Consider the following 14904-nt stretch of genomic DNA (forward strand, 5'->3'; position numbering starts at 1 on the left):
TGCCATTGCGAATCAATCTCCCATTTCTTACTTCTTTTCCTTGGCCAACTTTGAAGGACACAAGGATGTCAAGGATTGTAGGACACATTTTTGACACACATTCTCTTTCTGACGGTGCTTTATTAAAGCATTTCCTGCTTGGCGGATCCTCTCTTTGCTCCTATAGATAGTGTGCCTAAATCAGGGTCTGAATCACAAGATTCATGATTACTTTATCAGTGCCCTATCAGAAATTAATGTTTTCATTGCATACACTTATTTGTCAGCTCATGTTTTTCTTTAATTTGTTCAATTGTTTGTCTTGTTTGCTGGTGACGCTGGTATATGTATATCGTATATATATATACATAAGTTTGAGTGCGCCGTCATCTTGTCTGTATTTGCTTACTTTCTTTTAATGAAAATTATCAAAGTACAAAGACACTGCGGTACCCAAAAAAAATAATTGTGTTGGTGTCAAAACGGTAACGAGAGAGGGGGGATCTGCTTTTCGGTGAAATCCTGTCAAAGCAGGACGCGAATGACACTTTCAAAATGGGAATACAGTGATTTTCTTGTCATCTTGATTCTTTTGTAAGTGTTGATAAGAGGGGGGAATATCTTCTAATTTTGTGTATTTTTCTGTCATCAAATCTCTCCTTTTGCAATAATTATGGCTAGCCAGGAAGAGTATATTATGTTACAGACAACCAAAGAAAATGAATAAACATTTGCAAACCGTGTATATAGCAAACAGCTTTATTGATATTATCAAATAAAGAATATAGTACATGTATGTAAATTCGTCTGTGTGGATCAAAATTCTACAACCCATTGGGATATAACAGCCTGATACAAGAAGGAATGCATAGTGGTTATCTTTTTTCAATGAAACATTACTAATTATGTTGTGCGCCTAACGCAAAAGTAGTCAAGTGCCTCCTATTATAACATAGGAACTATGTATGGCAGTTTCAACGCAGCTCGTTTCTCAGACAAACAGTGTAAGAGGAAACTATGTAGCGAAACTTTACGCATTAACCATGTTCATCATACTAGCAATTGGTAAATGTATCAATCTGCAAGCAGATCTTTCGGTTGGCAAGAGAGAATTCATGGGCGGAAACAGTATCTATTGCCCAACCGGTTGGCCAATGACAATGCATATTGTTTCGGCCCATGGATGCTGTCTTGCCGACCGAAAGATCTGCTCGGGGATTGCCTGTATAAGCCCTTCATCTGTACTTTTGTTATCGTTTTGGCTCTGTCAGATCAAGATTATACATCGATCATAAAACGTTATATGACAGAAAGTGCAACAAACTGGAACGTCTAAGAAATGAACGTTACATCTGCGTCATTGTTTGTTTCATATCCTCGGTAATATTCCTCCTCCCTGTTTTGCAATGATTGACTGTGCGCATGTTGTCTGCGATCTGCCGCTTCGTTTGGGACCGGAACTTCGTCATCTTCGGGATAATCCGGCGCCGGTATGAAGTCGAAGTCTATTTTCCGCATCTCGAAGTGGGTTTGGCGCTCGGACAGCGGTTCGGACGCCAGTGTGTCCATTGAACCGACAGAGTCCCGGCGGTCACGTGTCAGGTAGGCCGGGAGCGACGTTCGTATCGCAGGTGTCTGGGCCGCTGGTGTGCGATCGTCTGGGAACGCTGGTGCGAGATCTTCTGGGAACACAGGCGCGGCACTATCTGGAAGCGCAGGTGTAATAAGTTCTGGGAATGTTGGCACTCTCCTGGTGGAAGGCGACGGTACTGCACTGCTTGGTGGCGACGGGGCACCACCTGTTGGGCGCGCTGGTACTGCACCCATAGGAGGCGCTGGTGCATCGCCAAGTGGACAAGGTGGCACTTCGTCTGAGAATGATTCATCATCACCATCATTTTTGCCTCCGTAATTTTTGTACATAGCCTCCCGTGGTGACACCTCCGGTGTTGAAACCTGCCGTGCCGCTGTGGGAGGGAGTTCGGGCATGGGTGCGTCGTACACCGTGGACTTGCGTCGCCGGTCGCGGTCCTCAAAGTCCTGATCGTCATCTGAGGCTGCCTCTCGGCCATAGCCAATGGAGCTGTCTTGCTCCGACGCGACTAGCTTCTCTGCCATCGAAAGATGCCTTGGTGGTGGTGTCCTATCTGCACGCGGACGCGCTTGTGGGCTGGTCCCTATCGTCGCTACGTTCGGCGGCAGGCTATTTTGCCTCGGGGGCAGCTCTGGTATTGGGGAAGGCCGGCGGCCATTCCGCGATGGCAGTTCGGGCATCGGCGCGTCGTACACCGTCGACTTGCGCCGCGACTCTCGGTGGACCAAGTCCGCATCTTCCTCCTGTATGCCCGACATGTCCGGGTTGCTCCGGTACCTCACAGAAGACATCGGTGTCACATACACACCCGAGACGGTAGACTCCCTTCTTACTCCTTCAAGCTCAAAGACATCTTTGTCGTGTCTTGCCGCCTCCAAGCCTTGGAGTACAGGGGATTCGTAGTAAGACGATACAGAGGAAATCTTCCTTTCATCGGTAGCGTCTCCCGGCCAGTCTATGGGGATCTCATACACCCCAGACGCCGTGGATAATTTGTGCTGAGGTTGTTCCGCTCGAGGAAACGTCGCGTAGCGCCCCGCTAGCGCTTCCGATGAGCGCTTCACCGACATCGGGTTCTCGTAGATGTTGGAGACGTTGGACTCTTTCTTCCTGTAGTGGTGGAACGTGTGCGCATGTGCGCGTCCGTGCCCGTTCTCCACCGCGCCGTTTTCGACCATCATCTGAGAAAATGAATGAATAGATAAATGAACTAGAGTACGGCGACCTCATACCTCCATGAAATACATGTTTTTTGAGCTTTTGTAGATTTTATGCAAATGACGTGCACATTAACATGATTTATGCATGGTGATGTTCACCTTCAAGTAACTTACACATACCACAATTATAAGATTCCCATCATCAATCATCAAGTGGTTTTGCCATTTTTGTATAATTATGCAAATCAGTTCTTAATTTGCATGTTTGGTATCTTTTTATGTTCCACCTGCTATGAATTACATGTGTTACATTTATTGAAGTCCAGTTATGGAAAATAATGGAATCATAGAATCGCCTCATCAATTATGCAAATTAAGTCCTAACGTACATTTTCACTTACAGATAAAAAATATGGGAATTGAAACGCAATGTACCTGAATTCGGGAGCCGCCGGAGATGTAGTCGTCCGGCGTCTCGTCGCTCTGGAAGCCCAGGTTAACGTGAGAGTCTCCGGGCCCGGCGTACCATCTGCGCGGGAAACAGTCAAAAATCGGGAAATCATAGTGTCCGTAAATGCCAAAGGTATGCAAAAAAAGATTGAAAAAATGACGTTTTATTAAAATGTCCATATTGGAATCATGCATTGACGGTGGTTTCGGTGGGCGATCGTGGTCATGTTAATCATAATCAAATATATATGCATAGCTTTAAGAAAATTGGGTAAACTTTCCAATATTACCAAAATTGACATAAAACTATTCATTATTCAGTTTATACATACAGTAGTTATATCAACTAATTTACATATCGATACCAAGGTTTTGGTTAATTATAAGATGCCTGTTGGACTACAGATCTTACTTCCGTCACTGACGAAATGTAGTGGATGTCACCTAAGACGTCTGTCCTTATCAAAAAGCTGTTCAGTTGCTTGAGTCACTGTTACCTTGCGTATATCTACATGACATTTTACCATATCATGCGATCACCTCTGACCAGTAGCCTGTGTTTACACGGTGATAGTCGGGTTGGCCGCTAGGAGCGAGATTTATTCAGGCTACTCTGACCAGTAGCTCCAGAATGAACATACTTTGCATGTACGTAGCCTACTTCTTACCTGCTCCTGCCTTCGTACCGGTGCGAGACCCTGCGGAGGGATTCATGTGGCGGCAGCGCCAGGCTGTCGATACGGTACCGTTCCTCGACTCGTTCGAGCGTCGCCTGGCGGAATCGACAGAGATTGCACCGCCAGATGAGCACCATGATGAGACCGCAGAGCAGGCCGGTGCCCAGGAACGTTCCCGTCACCGCCCAGATGATGTAGCTGGAGCATTCCGCCGTAGAACATGTACAGATGTCCACTCTACACGGGGTTGGAGGTACCTGTGTGGTTGTGTTGATGGCTTCTGTTTGTAGTGACGTTGTTGTATATGTCGTGTTGTCGCTCCACCAGACTGACGTTAACGTTGGTTCTGGTGTAAAAAAAACGAGTGGAAAAATATCTCACACAATTTCGAGATATAATTGTAGGTACCGAGGTAAAGATTAGAAAAAGGGAAAAATTAATACCCATGATTAACTTACAGATGCCTGGTTGTCAAAAGTTGTTTATTTCTTTGGACTTTATACATGTATATACATATAGTATATACATGTACTACGTGTTGTTTTTTTTCCCGGACAGTAGGAAGCACATTGAAAAAAACATTGAATAGCTCTCCTTTACAATCATTAAAGAAAGAGCAAATGACGATAATTGGAAATCAAAGATTTAATAACTATTAAGACGCTTGCACTTGTAATTATTAACGTTGAGCGAGCAAAACAACTTTGTTCAAGAGAGCGATCTATTGTTAAACATTTACGTACGTTTTATTTGACATTAGTATCGATGCAAGTCAAAACTATCTAATAATATTGTTCCTACATTCCTCTCTCGCCATGCTGCCAACCCAAAATCATCGCTCAATAAGAACTTTTGAAGTTGTTCAAACATTATCTCGACGTTGACTAATTCAAATCTAATCTTCGTCTTGAGAGACCCAGCTACGCAGATGCCCGTGTTTCTAACCAACAACCTTCAAACAATTAACGTTGCTGGCAGCTGGGAGGGCAGACCTCGGCATTGATTATGCTGTTGACATTGTTATACACAGTTTCTTTGTTTGCCAAACAATCCCACCCTTTCACTTAAAAGTGATTTTTTTTAATCATTTGAGTGCCCTGATCGCCCCCCTCCCCGACGTTTTATTTATAAAGACGTTTCAGAAGTAGGTCCATGTGAAGAAGTCTTTAAAATTTTTCCACATCATCTGAACATATACAGTTAGTTACTATGTTATTATTACTTTAGATACAAGTTATCTCTCTTGTCATAACCGTCGTATACTAAGACAGTTTGTAGTATAGTGTTAACGTTACGTGCCGACCTCCATTCATGGCATAAATACAAACAACCTAAATATTATCTGATTATTATGCAGAGTAGCTCTTCTATGATTTCCGTCAGTTAGGCTCATTGATTGTTCCATATATATATAGCTTTTGGAGACTTTTCAAGATATTTTAGGCATTAGTCTTAGAGCGTAGTTTTGGAGAATAACGGTTATCAGGACGAAACTAAAGAGATATTTTGCACATCATCGATCCGTAGGTTGATTCTGATCGATCAGAATATGATTTTGTTTTCATACTAAGTCATTACCTGTACACGCCAACATAATCTATGACAATGTTATAATAGTACTAGTATTTATTCTTACCAATATAATCCAATATATGAAGTATATACTGCCACCAGGTGTGACCTTTCTCACCTGATACAAACTCAAGTTTTGACTTTTCCGTTCTTTGAGGCACCGTCTAATGGACACGTCCGTCAGAATGTTTGAATCACCGACTGTTTATTTGTTCTCGCCATGTACCAAACCACAGGACAACAGTGGGAGTAAACTTTGATACCATCGACTTTTTACCTGGGTGTAGCCTCACCCTTCATGATGTGCAAATATTATAACCTCTCTATTATTCGTCTGAAAAGGATGTCCAAATGGTTCTATCTACCTGCACAGTTCCACAAACCGACATGTGTCGATATGTCGACCTTTGTTACATTGTATTTAAGGACACGACACAAATGGACTGCCGGGTGTAAACACGCACAGACATGTCCCTATATTCACATCCTACTAAAACAGTACAGGACAGCCCTATGGTACTAAAATGGAATCACACATCAGTATTGTGTTGTGCGTGCTAACCCATAGCTTTTCTTAATCACCATTTTCATGGCAGTTTCCTGTAGCCTTGTAACAGTCTTCGGCTCTTTGGTCAGTTTTGGTATCTTGCCATTTTCTCTGGCTATGTATCTACTTGTACAGGACGTCGCACCATCAGTAACAGCAATACGAAAACACTACGTCAAGAACAACAGAAAACAGTAGCAACAACTTACGCACTAAAACGCCGACACTTCGCCTGCTGTGGAGGCTATGGGGGCGACACACGTACAAACACCTTTCCCGCCATATACAGGTACATACTAAGGGTTTAACGTACACTCTTACCTGTCATCTTTGGAACACCGTATATTTCTCAAGACAACGGACGAGCTTGGAGTTTCGCGGTGACGGTGAAGTATACACTCAAGGAGCCGCGATACTGCTTAGAATTTACGAGGAAACGAGAGTTGAATTTTACAGCTACTTCCCTGTAGTGACTCAACAATGTCGATAAGACGATATCAGTGCGACCGGGGGTACAAATGTGGCTGTTTGCTAAGCAGGCGTATTTATCGCGTTTGTCAATAGCGGGCGGGTTCAATGGTCGACACGGTGGGGGGGGGGGGGGGGGAGAGAGAGAAAGGTCGCTGGTGTAAACCGTGGAATAGTACCAAGTTCAGCGGGCAAAGCAGAAGAAGAATACAAAGTTACAAGTTCTTATGTTGATCAATTATAAGTTGCGGATATGGTAAGGTACAAAAGAAACTGATATAAGCATAAAATACATGCTCACGGTAAATTGCAAAAATATATTTCAGAAAACGGATACTAATGTCGTAGAATGCTTAAGTCAATTCTAAAGTCAAAGAAGTTTTGAAAGAACAGCAATGAAGAGTCTATATTTTGGTTTACCATACTCTGTGTGTTTAGTTTTGTTCATCGTTCATGACCACATCGATTTCATAATGAAAGCAACTTTTTTACGAAACTTTTTTAATTTTATTTGTACGCTCGGATCAGTTTTGGGGTTCCCAGAGGATGTCATCCATATAATCCAATCAACATGGCCTAACTTTAAAAGAAAACAACCGGAAGAAGTCTGCAACAGAGGGTAGATTAAAAGAACATATCTTTGAATTTTGACTTTGTTTTGCCTTCCTGGGCTCATGCAGTAGTAAACTGACTTGCTAGAGGGCGCTATTTTCGCACCGTACTCTGCACTGCATCTATGACACACTTGTATGTTTACGTTTAAATAAAAACGCCCCTCACTCCATCAGTAACCAGGAAAAGTTATTCAAAGCAGTATGTATTCAAATATGGTGCATAACCTATGACTACACTTCTTATACAAGTTTCAAGGTGAACTGCAAGCATACGGAAATAGATTTTACTCGGTGAAGCATACAGTCCAACAAATGATATCGCCTACAGAAGTTACGGTACAAAAATATAGTATCAATATATATCTAGAAGCAGTTTACATCAAGGCACTTTTGGTAATATACATCTCAAGATGGTCTGTTGTTCTGCCCTTTTGATATCGTATCAAAAAAGTTGACTCTTTAACCGCTACTTAGTGACAATAAGTTACACCAGGACACTGTACTTAGACTAGAAAGTACTTCCGGGCATCTCGAGACGAAGGTACAAAGTAGTCCCAGTTGTCAGGTATCAGACACGACGATTTCCCGCGCGTGTCTCCTCTTGAAGATCTGCGGTGCGAAGAAGATGACGAGCAGGACGACCGAGATGACCACGGAAATCACCAACAACAGAAACATCGCCAGGAACACGTCATCAATACGAGATAGGAACACCATGGTGCGAAGGGGGAGGGGGGCAGTACCGTACGTATGTTCAGTAGTGAGTAAGTTTGCTCAAGTTGTTGACTAGTTGGGTGGGTGGCCGGAGAGTCGGTTGGCTGACTGACTGGCTGTCTGCCTGGTTGGTTGGTCTGTTGCTTGATGGTTGGACGCCTCGTTTGTTCAAATCACCTGTGAAAATGTTACAGAATGATAAACATTTCACAAACAAAACTTGTGCAATGGTGACCGATAATTTCCGTCTCGCAAAAAGCTGCTGCCATTTGAAACGGTATCGCATAACGGTTCAAACCCGATCTGGTGCACCAGTACTTTTTGACAAATTTGTCTACCATTTTTCACGAAACTGTCGTACATTTGCAATCAAGATGTTGCCTTATATGCCCTTCCAACGCTTTGCCCCCCTCCCCAAAGTTATGATACGATCGAATATGGCATCGACCGTTTCAAATGGAAACGACCGTTTACGAGAAGTAAAGGCAAATTTAGTTCCAGAAAAGGAAGACACTGCAAAAACTTACTGAGCCTACTGAGGGCAGACCTGAAGGAAAGAGGTCAAGGACCGTTGCGGTCAGAAAGAAACTTACGGGAGCTAAGATCAGCTAAGGAAGCTCGCAGCGAATCGAACAAAGTGGGAGGGACTGAAGGAAGACTGATTGCGGCTGCAGGATGTTTCAACTCCTGCAGCAGCAGAAAACAGTGGACTACTACTACTACTAAAGGCAAATTTCCTCCAAGCAGATGTGCGGATTTGATTTCAGCTCGACTTTTAGGCCTGTTCTCATTCATATGACATGCTTGTCGCACCATCTTTTCGCTGTCAAGAGGACGCCACACCCTAACATTCATATTACTTAACCCATCCTTCACCCCAGCCAAAACCATAACCCTGACAATAGACATCTAGCTACAAAGAGTGATTTATAGGGATCTAAATTATAGACCAGTTTGTACAGGTGACGGCCAATTGTCTGACAATGAAATTTAAACGTCTTCTCAACGAAATGTCCTGATACCATTTAAAGCAGACTAGCTAAAAATGTGCAAAATCAAGACGAGCTCAACATCCGCTTGGTAACATCTGTCTACACAGTGTGCTTTTAGAAGACCTTCCGTGCGGGCTGCACCACTGATTTGTCCCTTGCGTGCAGCTAAATTGAAATCCGGGGACGCCTTGGCGCAGCTCCAGCGGTTGGTGCGTGATGTGTAGAGCGGCCTTCAAACAGCATGACGCAAATCTTTGTCATGTTGCCCTTGACTACGGTTTTCATCGTCAATTATATCTATGCGTTGTTTTTCCATAACGTCATTTATCGGTCACGTCCCACACTTTGGGCAGCCCCAGTAATATTGGATCATATTGCGTGACCTCCAATTGGCCAAGTTCCACATCTGTTTCTACTAATCGACTATCCTGACCTGACCTAAAACCATGGTAACCAATGACCTCCCGACATTAACTGTAGGACAACATCGCTGCCGCACACACCCCCACCTCACTACAAGTCACAAACGCAAGTCGAAACCACGCATCTGCTTGGAGATTATGCCGGACGCGCATATTTCGACTACTAAACCTGCCAGAAATACTTGAGCCACCCCCAGAGACACATCTCACATGTCAACAGGCCACTGCTGGTGAACAGGAAACATACATACACGAAGATATAAACAATGGGAATAATCTGGGATTTGAAATGTCATACTAATCATGTTTCAAATATCTGTAGAACAGTGTTCGTTATGTGAGAAACATATAGGACCATATAGCAGGGAAGTGTTGCGTTTTTAAAAGATAGTAAAATTTTACGATTTGAAAACAGCACTGAGCATAATTTGCTGTCCATCCAGCGTAATTTGCAGGGCTTCTATCTTGGCAATCTTGAATTTTGAAAGATCATTTTCCAACTCTGATCTAAGCTAAATTGATCGCTGCTAATTCGTCTTACTTCGCGTTCCTTAATGATCCTTAATGACCAGACAAGCGACTACATCATAATGGGCAGTTCATCCACTCGATCGTCGCTATCCAGTACAGATTCACAACAACAGTTCTAGTTACGGGGAGGCCAGAATGCCAACAGACAGGCCTATGTATAATTGATTAAGTCTCCCGCTACTTTCACTCTTACCTCGCCAACGGTACGGTTGTTTATCGATTGTTGGTTGAGAAGACACCAAAACCTCGCCCACTTTCTCCTCCTGATTCCTCAGGGCGTCTCCAAGACGTGGTGTTGAGTTTCTTTAAGATGGTGTCCTGTCTCAGCCCGCTGAGATGTATCGTTCTCAGACCACGTCTACCCTCTGCTACACCCAAAAGGTCAAGGCGGGACCTACCATTTTATTTCCTGGGCATTCCTGGAAGTTCTGACTATATACAATTTTAATTCTAAAGGGTTGGTAGAAACAATGATTGTTATCAGAAATAACGATGTGTTGAGAACGAGCTTATGCATCCTCGGTGTATCGGCAAGGAAAAACGTATTTGATCGTCATTGGCGTATTGCGTGCTGCTATCTGGACGCCCCCACCCTAGATGTTAGATAGTGGTCCCCTCTAAGGTCCTCCACATACCGAAAGTAACGGGAGACGTCAACTGTATTACCAACAGAATCAGATAGACGGCGCTTTTCCTGCAATTCGCGGTGCAAAAATATGCAGTCATGGAAGCGAATAAGGTCGTCACGGTTGGCAACGTTCCCAGAAAGCCGTGTCCCGCTGGGAAAGAATTAACATAAATGCAAAGTAGATCGTGAGAAGAATTCGGGCTGCAGAAATGTCAAAGAGGATAAATTATTGACATGGCAAGCACGACAATCTCCATAAGGATCGGAAAAGAGAAAAATAAAAGCAAAGCGATATGACATTGTTCGAATTCCTTTAGCTCTTTTCTCGCCCATTTGAAGAAAATGACGTACCTGAATTTACAGATGCGTACCTCTTAGTAAAGCTTCAGTCAACTGTTACCCCAAAATCGGTACTCGTTTCATTGGATGACTTCTCTTCAAATGTGAAGCAATCAAATCTCTTCAAATCTGAACAAGGAGGTTTTATCTATATAAAACCTCCTTGATATGAATGAACCTTTCAACCGATCTCTCTTCTGCAGAGATAGACGGTGTAAGTTAGAAATATGCACCTTTTTTTCCATGTGACATGACACTTTCACCAAATATTGAGAGATACGTAAGTCCTCCATCTGATTCAGACGACTAGAAAGTTGGTGATTCCCCCGGGTGTCATTCCGAAAGAATGCACTGATGGAGAAAATTCCTTACGCTGTCGGTAATGTAATTATATCGGTAGTGCATGTTGTCGCAAGCAATCGGAGAAGAATATCTCTGGGATCTTCTCGCGGCATATTTTTTATTAAGATAATGCTCTTATACACATGATCGATGGACGTTTAATTCTCGTGTTGGACAGTAAATTCAAGACATTTCATACGAGCTCAGATATGAGTATGATTACGAGTGGTTTACAGTGTAGGCCATGGCCAAGGCCATTACTAAAACAGAATTCATGTCGAGGCAGCATGAGCATCATTAATCATTCATTTTCAAAGATGTCATGTGTTTCTCGTCTGGCGGAGCAATAGGTTAGTGGTTTATGTCTAGCTCAAATCTATGCCAGTTTTGAATCAGATAATATGTTTCTGTCTGTCTTGAGAGTCTTGAGAGACTAAAACGGTTGTGTAAACACAATACAGATCTGATTCAAGTGTCTGACCGTTATAAACCCAACATTTACATCCTGAACACTGCATATGTATTTCCAGAACTAACAGGTTCTTTCCATTGTGAGTGCCTCAAATACAGTATGATAAATATAAAAAAGACTCACTGCAGTACCATAGATAGCCGCTAGGGGGCCCAAAATCGATATCGTTTCTTTCTTTAGCCAACCCCTAACATGGGATGTTAGATTGATATGAAATACAACTCTGTGGTCTGCTCGTTTCCCTTTTCCTCCATCATATCTGTACCCGCTCACAGTGTGCCCAAACTTTCCACTTTACAGCAATCTCAGGCTTGTCGAGCGCACGTTCACTACATGGGATGACTTTGGGGTAATCCAAGGCCTCTTTCGGATGTCTTTCGACACAATCCTTTCGAAATTATACAGTAGCCAGACATATCGGGCGATTTTGTATCCTATGGTATGTGTCATGGAAGCGCATTAAAACTATCATCCTATGCGGAAAGATATGTCTTACATTGTATGCTGAGAACAGGGCACGAAAGAAGCGGTCTACATCCGGGTATTCGACCCGATACATGGACGATACAACAGTCCAGGCACCTCTGACTCGCTATCGGGTTCACGTGACTAAAACGTCACAGGTTCTGATGAGGGGTCATTCTCCGGTTGCCGCTCTTTGAACCTGCATGTGACCAATACAAGTCGCACTAGTCCTAAAGGACTGGATGAAAACCGTAATCTACTGTTCACTGTACAGTATCGAGGATGTCCCGCTCTATTGTGTGTAATAGCATCCGGTTATCTGTCCTTGTTACGACCAATTGAAGAGCAGAGTCTGTCGTTTGAAAACTGCATCATGATAGTTTTGCAGTTTTCATCGTCCATCAAATCTTGTCAAGTGAAACCGGGTCACAAGGCAGTCACATTAGGATGGTTCTCTATATAATCCATGGAGATGACAGACCCCGGATCACCCTTCTTCTCATAGATGATGGGAGTCGGCCACCGCCTCTTACACAGGTTCCGCGCGAAACACGCCAGCAACAAGATGGCGGAGATGACTGCTGATGACGTCATCAACACGAACATGGCCAGGAACGTGTTCCCGAGCATGCCCAGTGGAGCTGGGTTGGGGTTGCCCATGGTTGCGGCTGCGCAGAAGTGCGTTTCCGTGCAGACGTGCTAACTGCGGAAGAAAACGGAACAAAAACAAGATAATTTGTAGATATGATGAGCTATGATGACAATCTGTATGTCTGCATGTTTTCATTACGTGCAGTGTGTGTGTTGTTCATTTGAACTCTGTAATCTGTATTTATGTATGTTCATCATGTACAGTATGTATGTTGTTTTTATTTATTTATACTGTACATTTGAACTATGTAATCTGTATGTATGTATGTATGTTCATTATGTACAGTATGTATGTTGTTATCTTCGCCGAGAAGATTATGTTTTCGGATACGCCAGCTGTGGGGTGGGTCTGCATGTATGTCAAGAGCATAACTCGAGAAACCTTTGATTTTAAAGTCTTAGATAAATGCACTCTTCGTAATAAGCCTTGATTATTTGGCGAAGGTAATGTGTTCGTGAAACTCTAGTTTTTATTATAATTTGAACTCAGTAAGACAGGCGGTATGGCTGAAGGGTATGGAAATAAAACAACGATCGGTTAGTTCTCTCGTTGTTACCTTTCTTTACTATTTACATTTGATTTAACTATGCTTCCTCTGTGAACAGATCTCGGTTTGGATCTGGTTTCCTCTAAAGTTAAACTTACTGTTGCCTCTAAATTTCCTGTTATTTCTACTGGAAACCAAACATGTACAAGTTGTGGTGAGAAGAAAAAAACAATGACTATACCAGCTCGAATCAATAGTCTTTCAAACATCATGAGTTAGCGTCGTTCAATCCTTGATGAGCTTAGGTCTGACAAAAATAACTTAATCGTACATGCGTGGATAGACCAATTAATACATTATTCATTTCCTCACTTAATTCAGTTGAAGCGGCCGCAGAACGATTTTGGTGCTTATGCCATGATTTCGACTGCCTGCCCCTATGTTCTACTCGGGCGGCCCGTAGTCTCCAAACATTGTATCAAACATGCTCCAAATTGAATCAGCCTATTCCATTTGAAGAATATGCATATATGGCGGACGCACTGCTAAGCACCCATAGCTATGTCATTCAACGATGTATATATATTATATACATTATATACATATATGCCTAGGTTCCAGCTTGGACAACTGAAGTAGGTCATTTCTATTTTGAAACAAAATTACAATACAATAAATGTGATGTTTTTTAAATACCAACGACACAACATATGATCACATATCATTTCGTCTGAATGTACGCATCACAATGGTGCATACGCAGACATCTATGTGGATTAATGTTCACACAAAGAACAGTCACCCCACCCACCGGTTTGGTACAACCATTGATCCCATCACGTTTTGACATCAATGCACCCGTATGTAGACGCCCTGTCATTTCGATAAATGCGTCAAAATATCGAGTAAAGACAACACAAATATCGGCCTCTAAACCAAACGACACTAGTGCACTATAACATAAATCACGTATATTTTCTTCATAACGTAATCCTACCTTAATGCCGTCAGACCGACCAAATTATGTAATGTCTGCTATTGGAATTCCGTTTTTCCCGAGTCCTCTCCCTCTCTGTACCCTCAGCGAGCCGGAAAACAACGTCCTCTCCTTAACGAGACAGCGTTACGTCACTCCGTAGGCTGCATCAGTTCGACCATGCCCAGACCGCCATACGGAGAGACAAAGAAGCTTGTTCGCACCATCCACCTGCCGCCGCCAGGCCTTGATTTCCCCTGTACCATCACAACTCTGGGACACAGCGTTCTCTTCTGTTGTTAGATACACTCCATTGCACCCAGTGAAGGGAAAACAGCAAAATTTACAGCTAGCTGCGGTCAGACATCATAAGAATACCACGGTCCCACGCACGCGCTATTCCACACGCCCAGTGGATGTCTGGTTAGATCGATGCCTGAACATTGACTTTTACAGCAAGTCGATCGATGGAAAGGTTAGGGACCGCTCGGTAATAGAGTTAACCTGGTTCCCCGGGACTGTGAAATGCGTGTTAGAAGCGATCCCTGGACCATAGGCAGGAATCTCTAATGGATTCTCCCTGGGCCATGAATACATAATATGTGCAGAACCTAGCGGTGTTCATGTGTGACGTCATGAATATACAAATTTTACAATCTACGCAGGACTACGATACGGCCCAGCAAAATCAATTTAATGGATGACATTCTCCGGACTGCTCAAATTCCATGCGAGAGGACTGAAAACTCTCTAAGGTCATTCTGCTATGGACGTTTTAGACGCTTTCGAAAATCTAGTCACAAAAGACATGTACATGTACTAG

At 43.1% G+C, this 14904-nt stretch overlaps 1 protein-coding gene across 3 annotated transcripts; it reads right to left on the bottom strand.

Annotated features, from left to right (window-relative positions):
* Positions 1–722: 722 nt before the first annotated feature.
* LOC136435100 (uncharacterized) lies at positions 723–14614 on the bottom strand. Of its 3 annotated transcripts, none has more exons than XM_066428319.1 (5): positions 9914–10376; positions 6301–7952; positions 3852–4206; positions 3169–3262; positions 723–2754 (listed from the first exon to the last, which is right to left on the bottom strand). In XM_066428319.1, the coding sequence occupies exons 2-5, from the start codon at positions 6305–6307 to the stop codon at positions 1312–1314; spliced, it is 1899 nt and encodes a 632-aa protein (XP_066284416.1). In that variant the 5' UTR covers positions 6308–7952; positions 9914–10376; the 3' UTR covers positions 723–1311. The 3 variants fall into 3 exon arrangements, 2 of the variants coding, with proteins under 2 accessions (XP_066284416.1, XP_066284425.1); XM_066428328.1 differs by lacking the exon at positions 9914–10376 and adding an exon at positions 8369–9892; XR_010755810.1 differs by lacking the exons at positions 723–2754; positions 3169–3262; positions 3852–4206 and adding an exon at positions 14103–14614 and having other exon boundaries at positions 5613–7952; positions 9914–12669.
* Between the last annotated feature and the right edge of the window lie 290 nt (positions 14615–14904).

This window comes from Branchiostoma lanceolatum, chromosome 1, assembly GCF_035083965.1.
Source record: "Branchiostoma lanceolatum isolate klBraLanc5 chromosome 1, klBraLanc5.hap2, whole genome shotgun sequence".
NCBI lineage: Eukaryota > Metazoa > Chordata > Leptocardii > Amphioxiformes > Branchiostomatidae > Branchiostoma > Branchiostoma lanceolatum.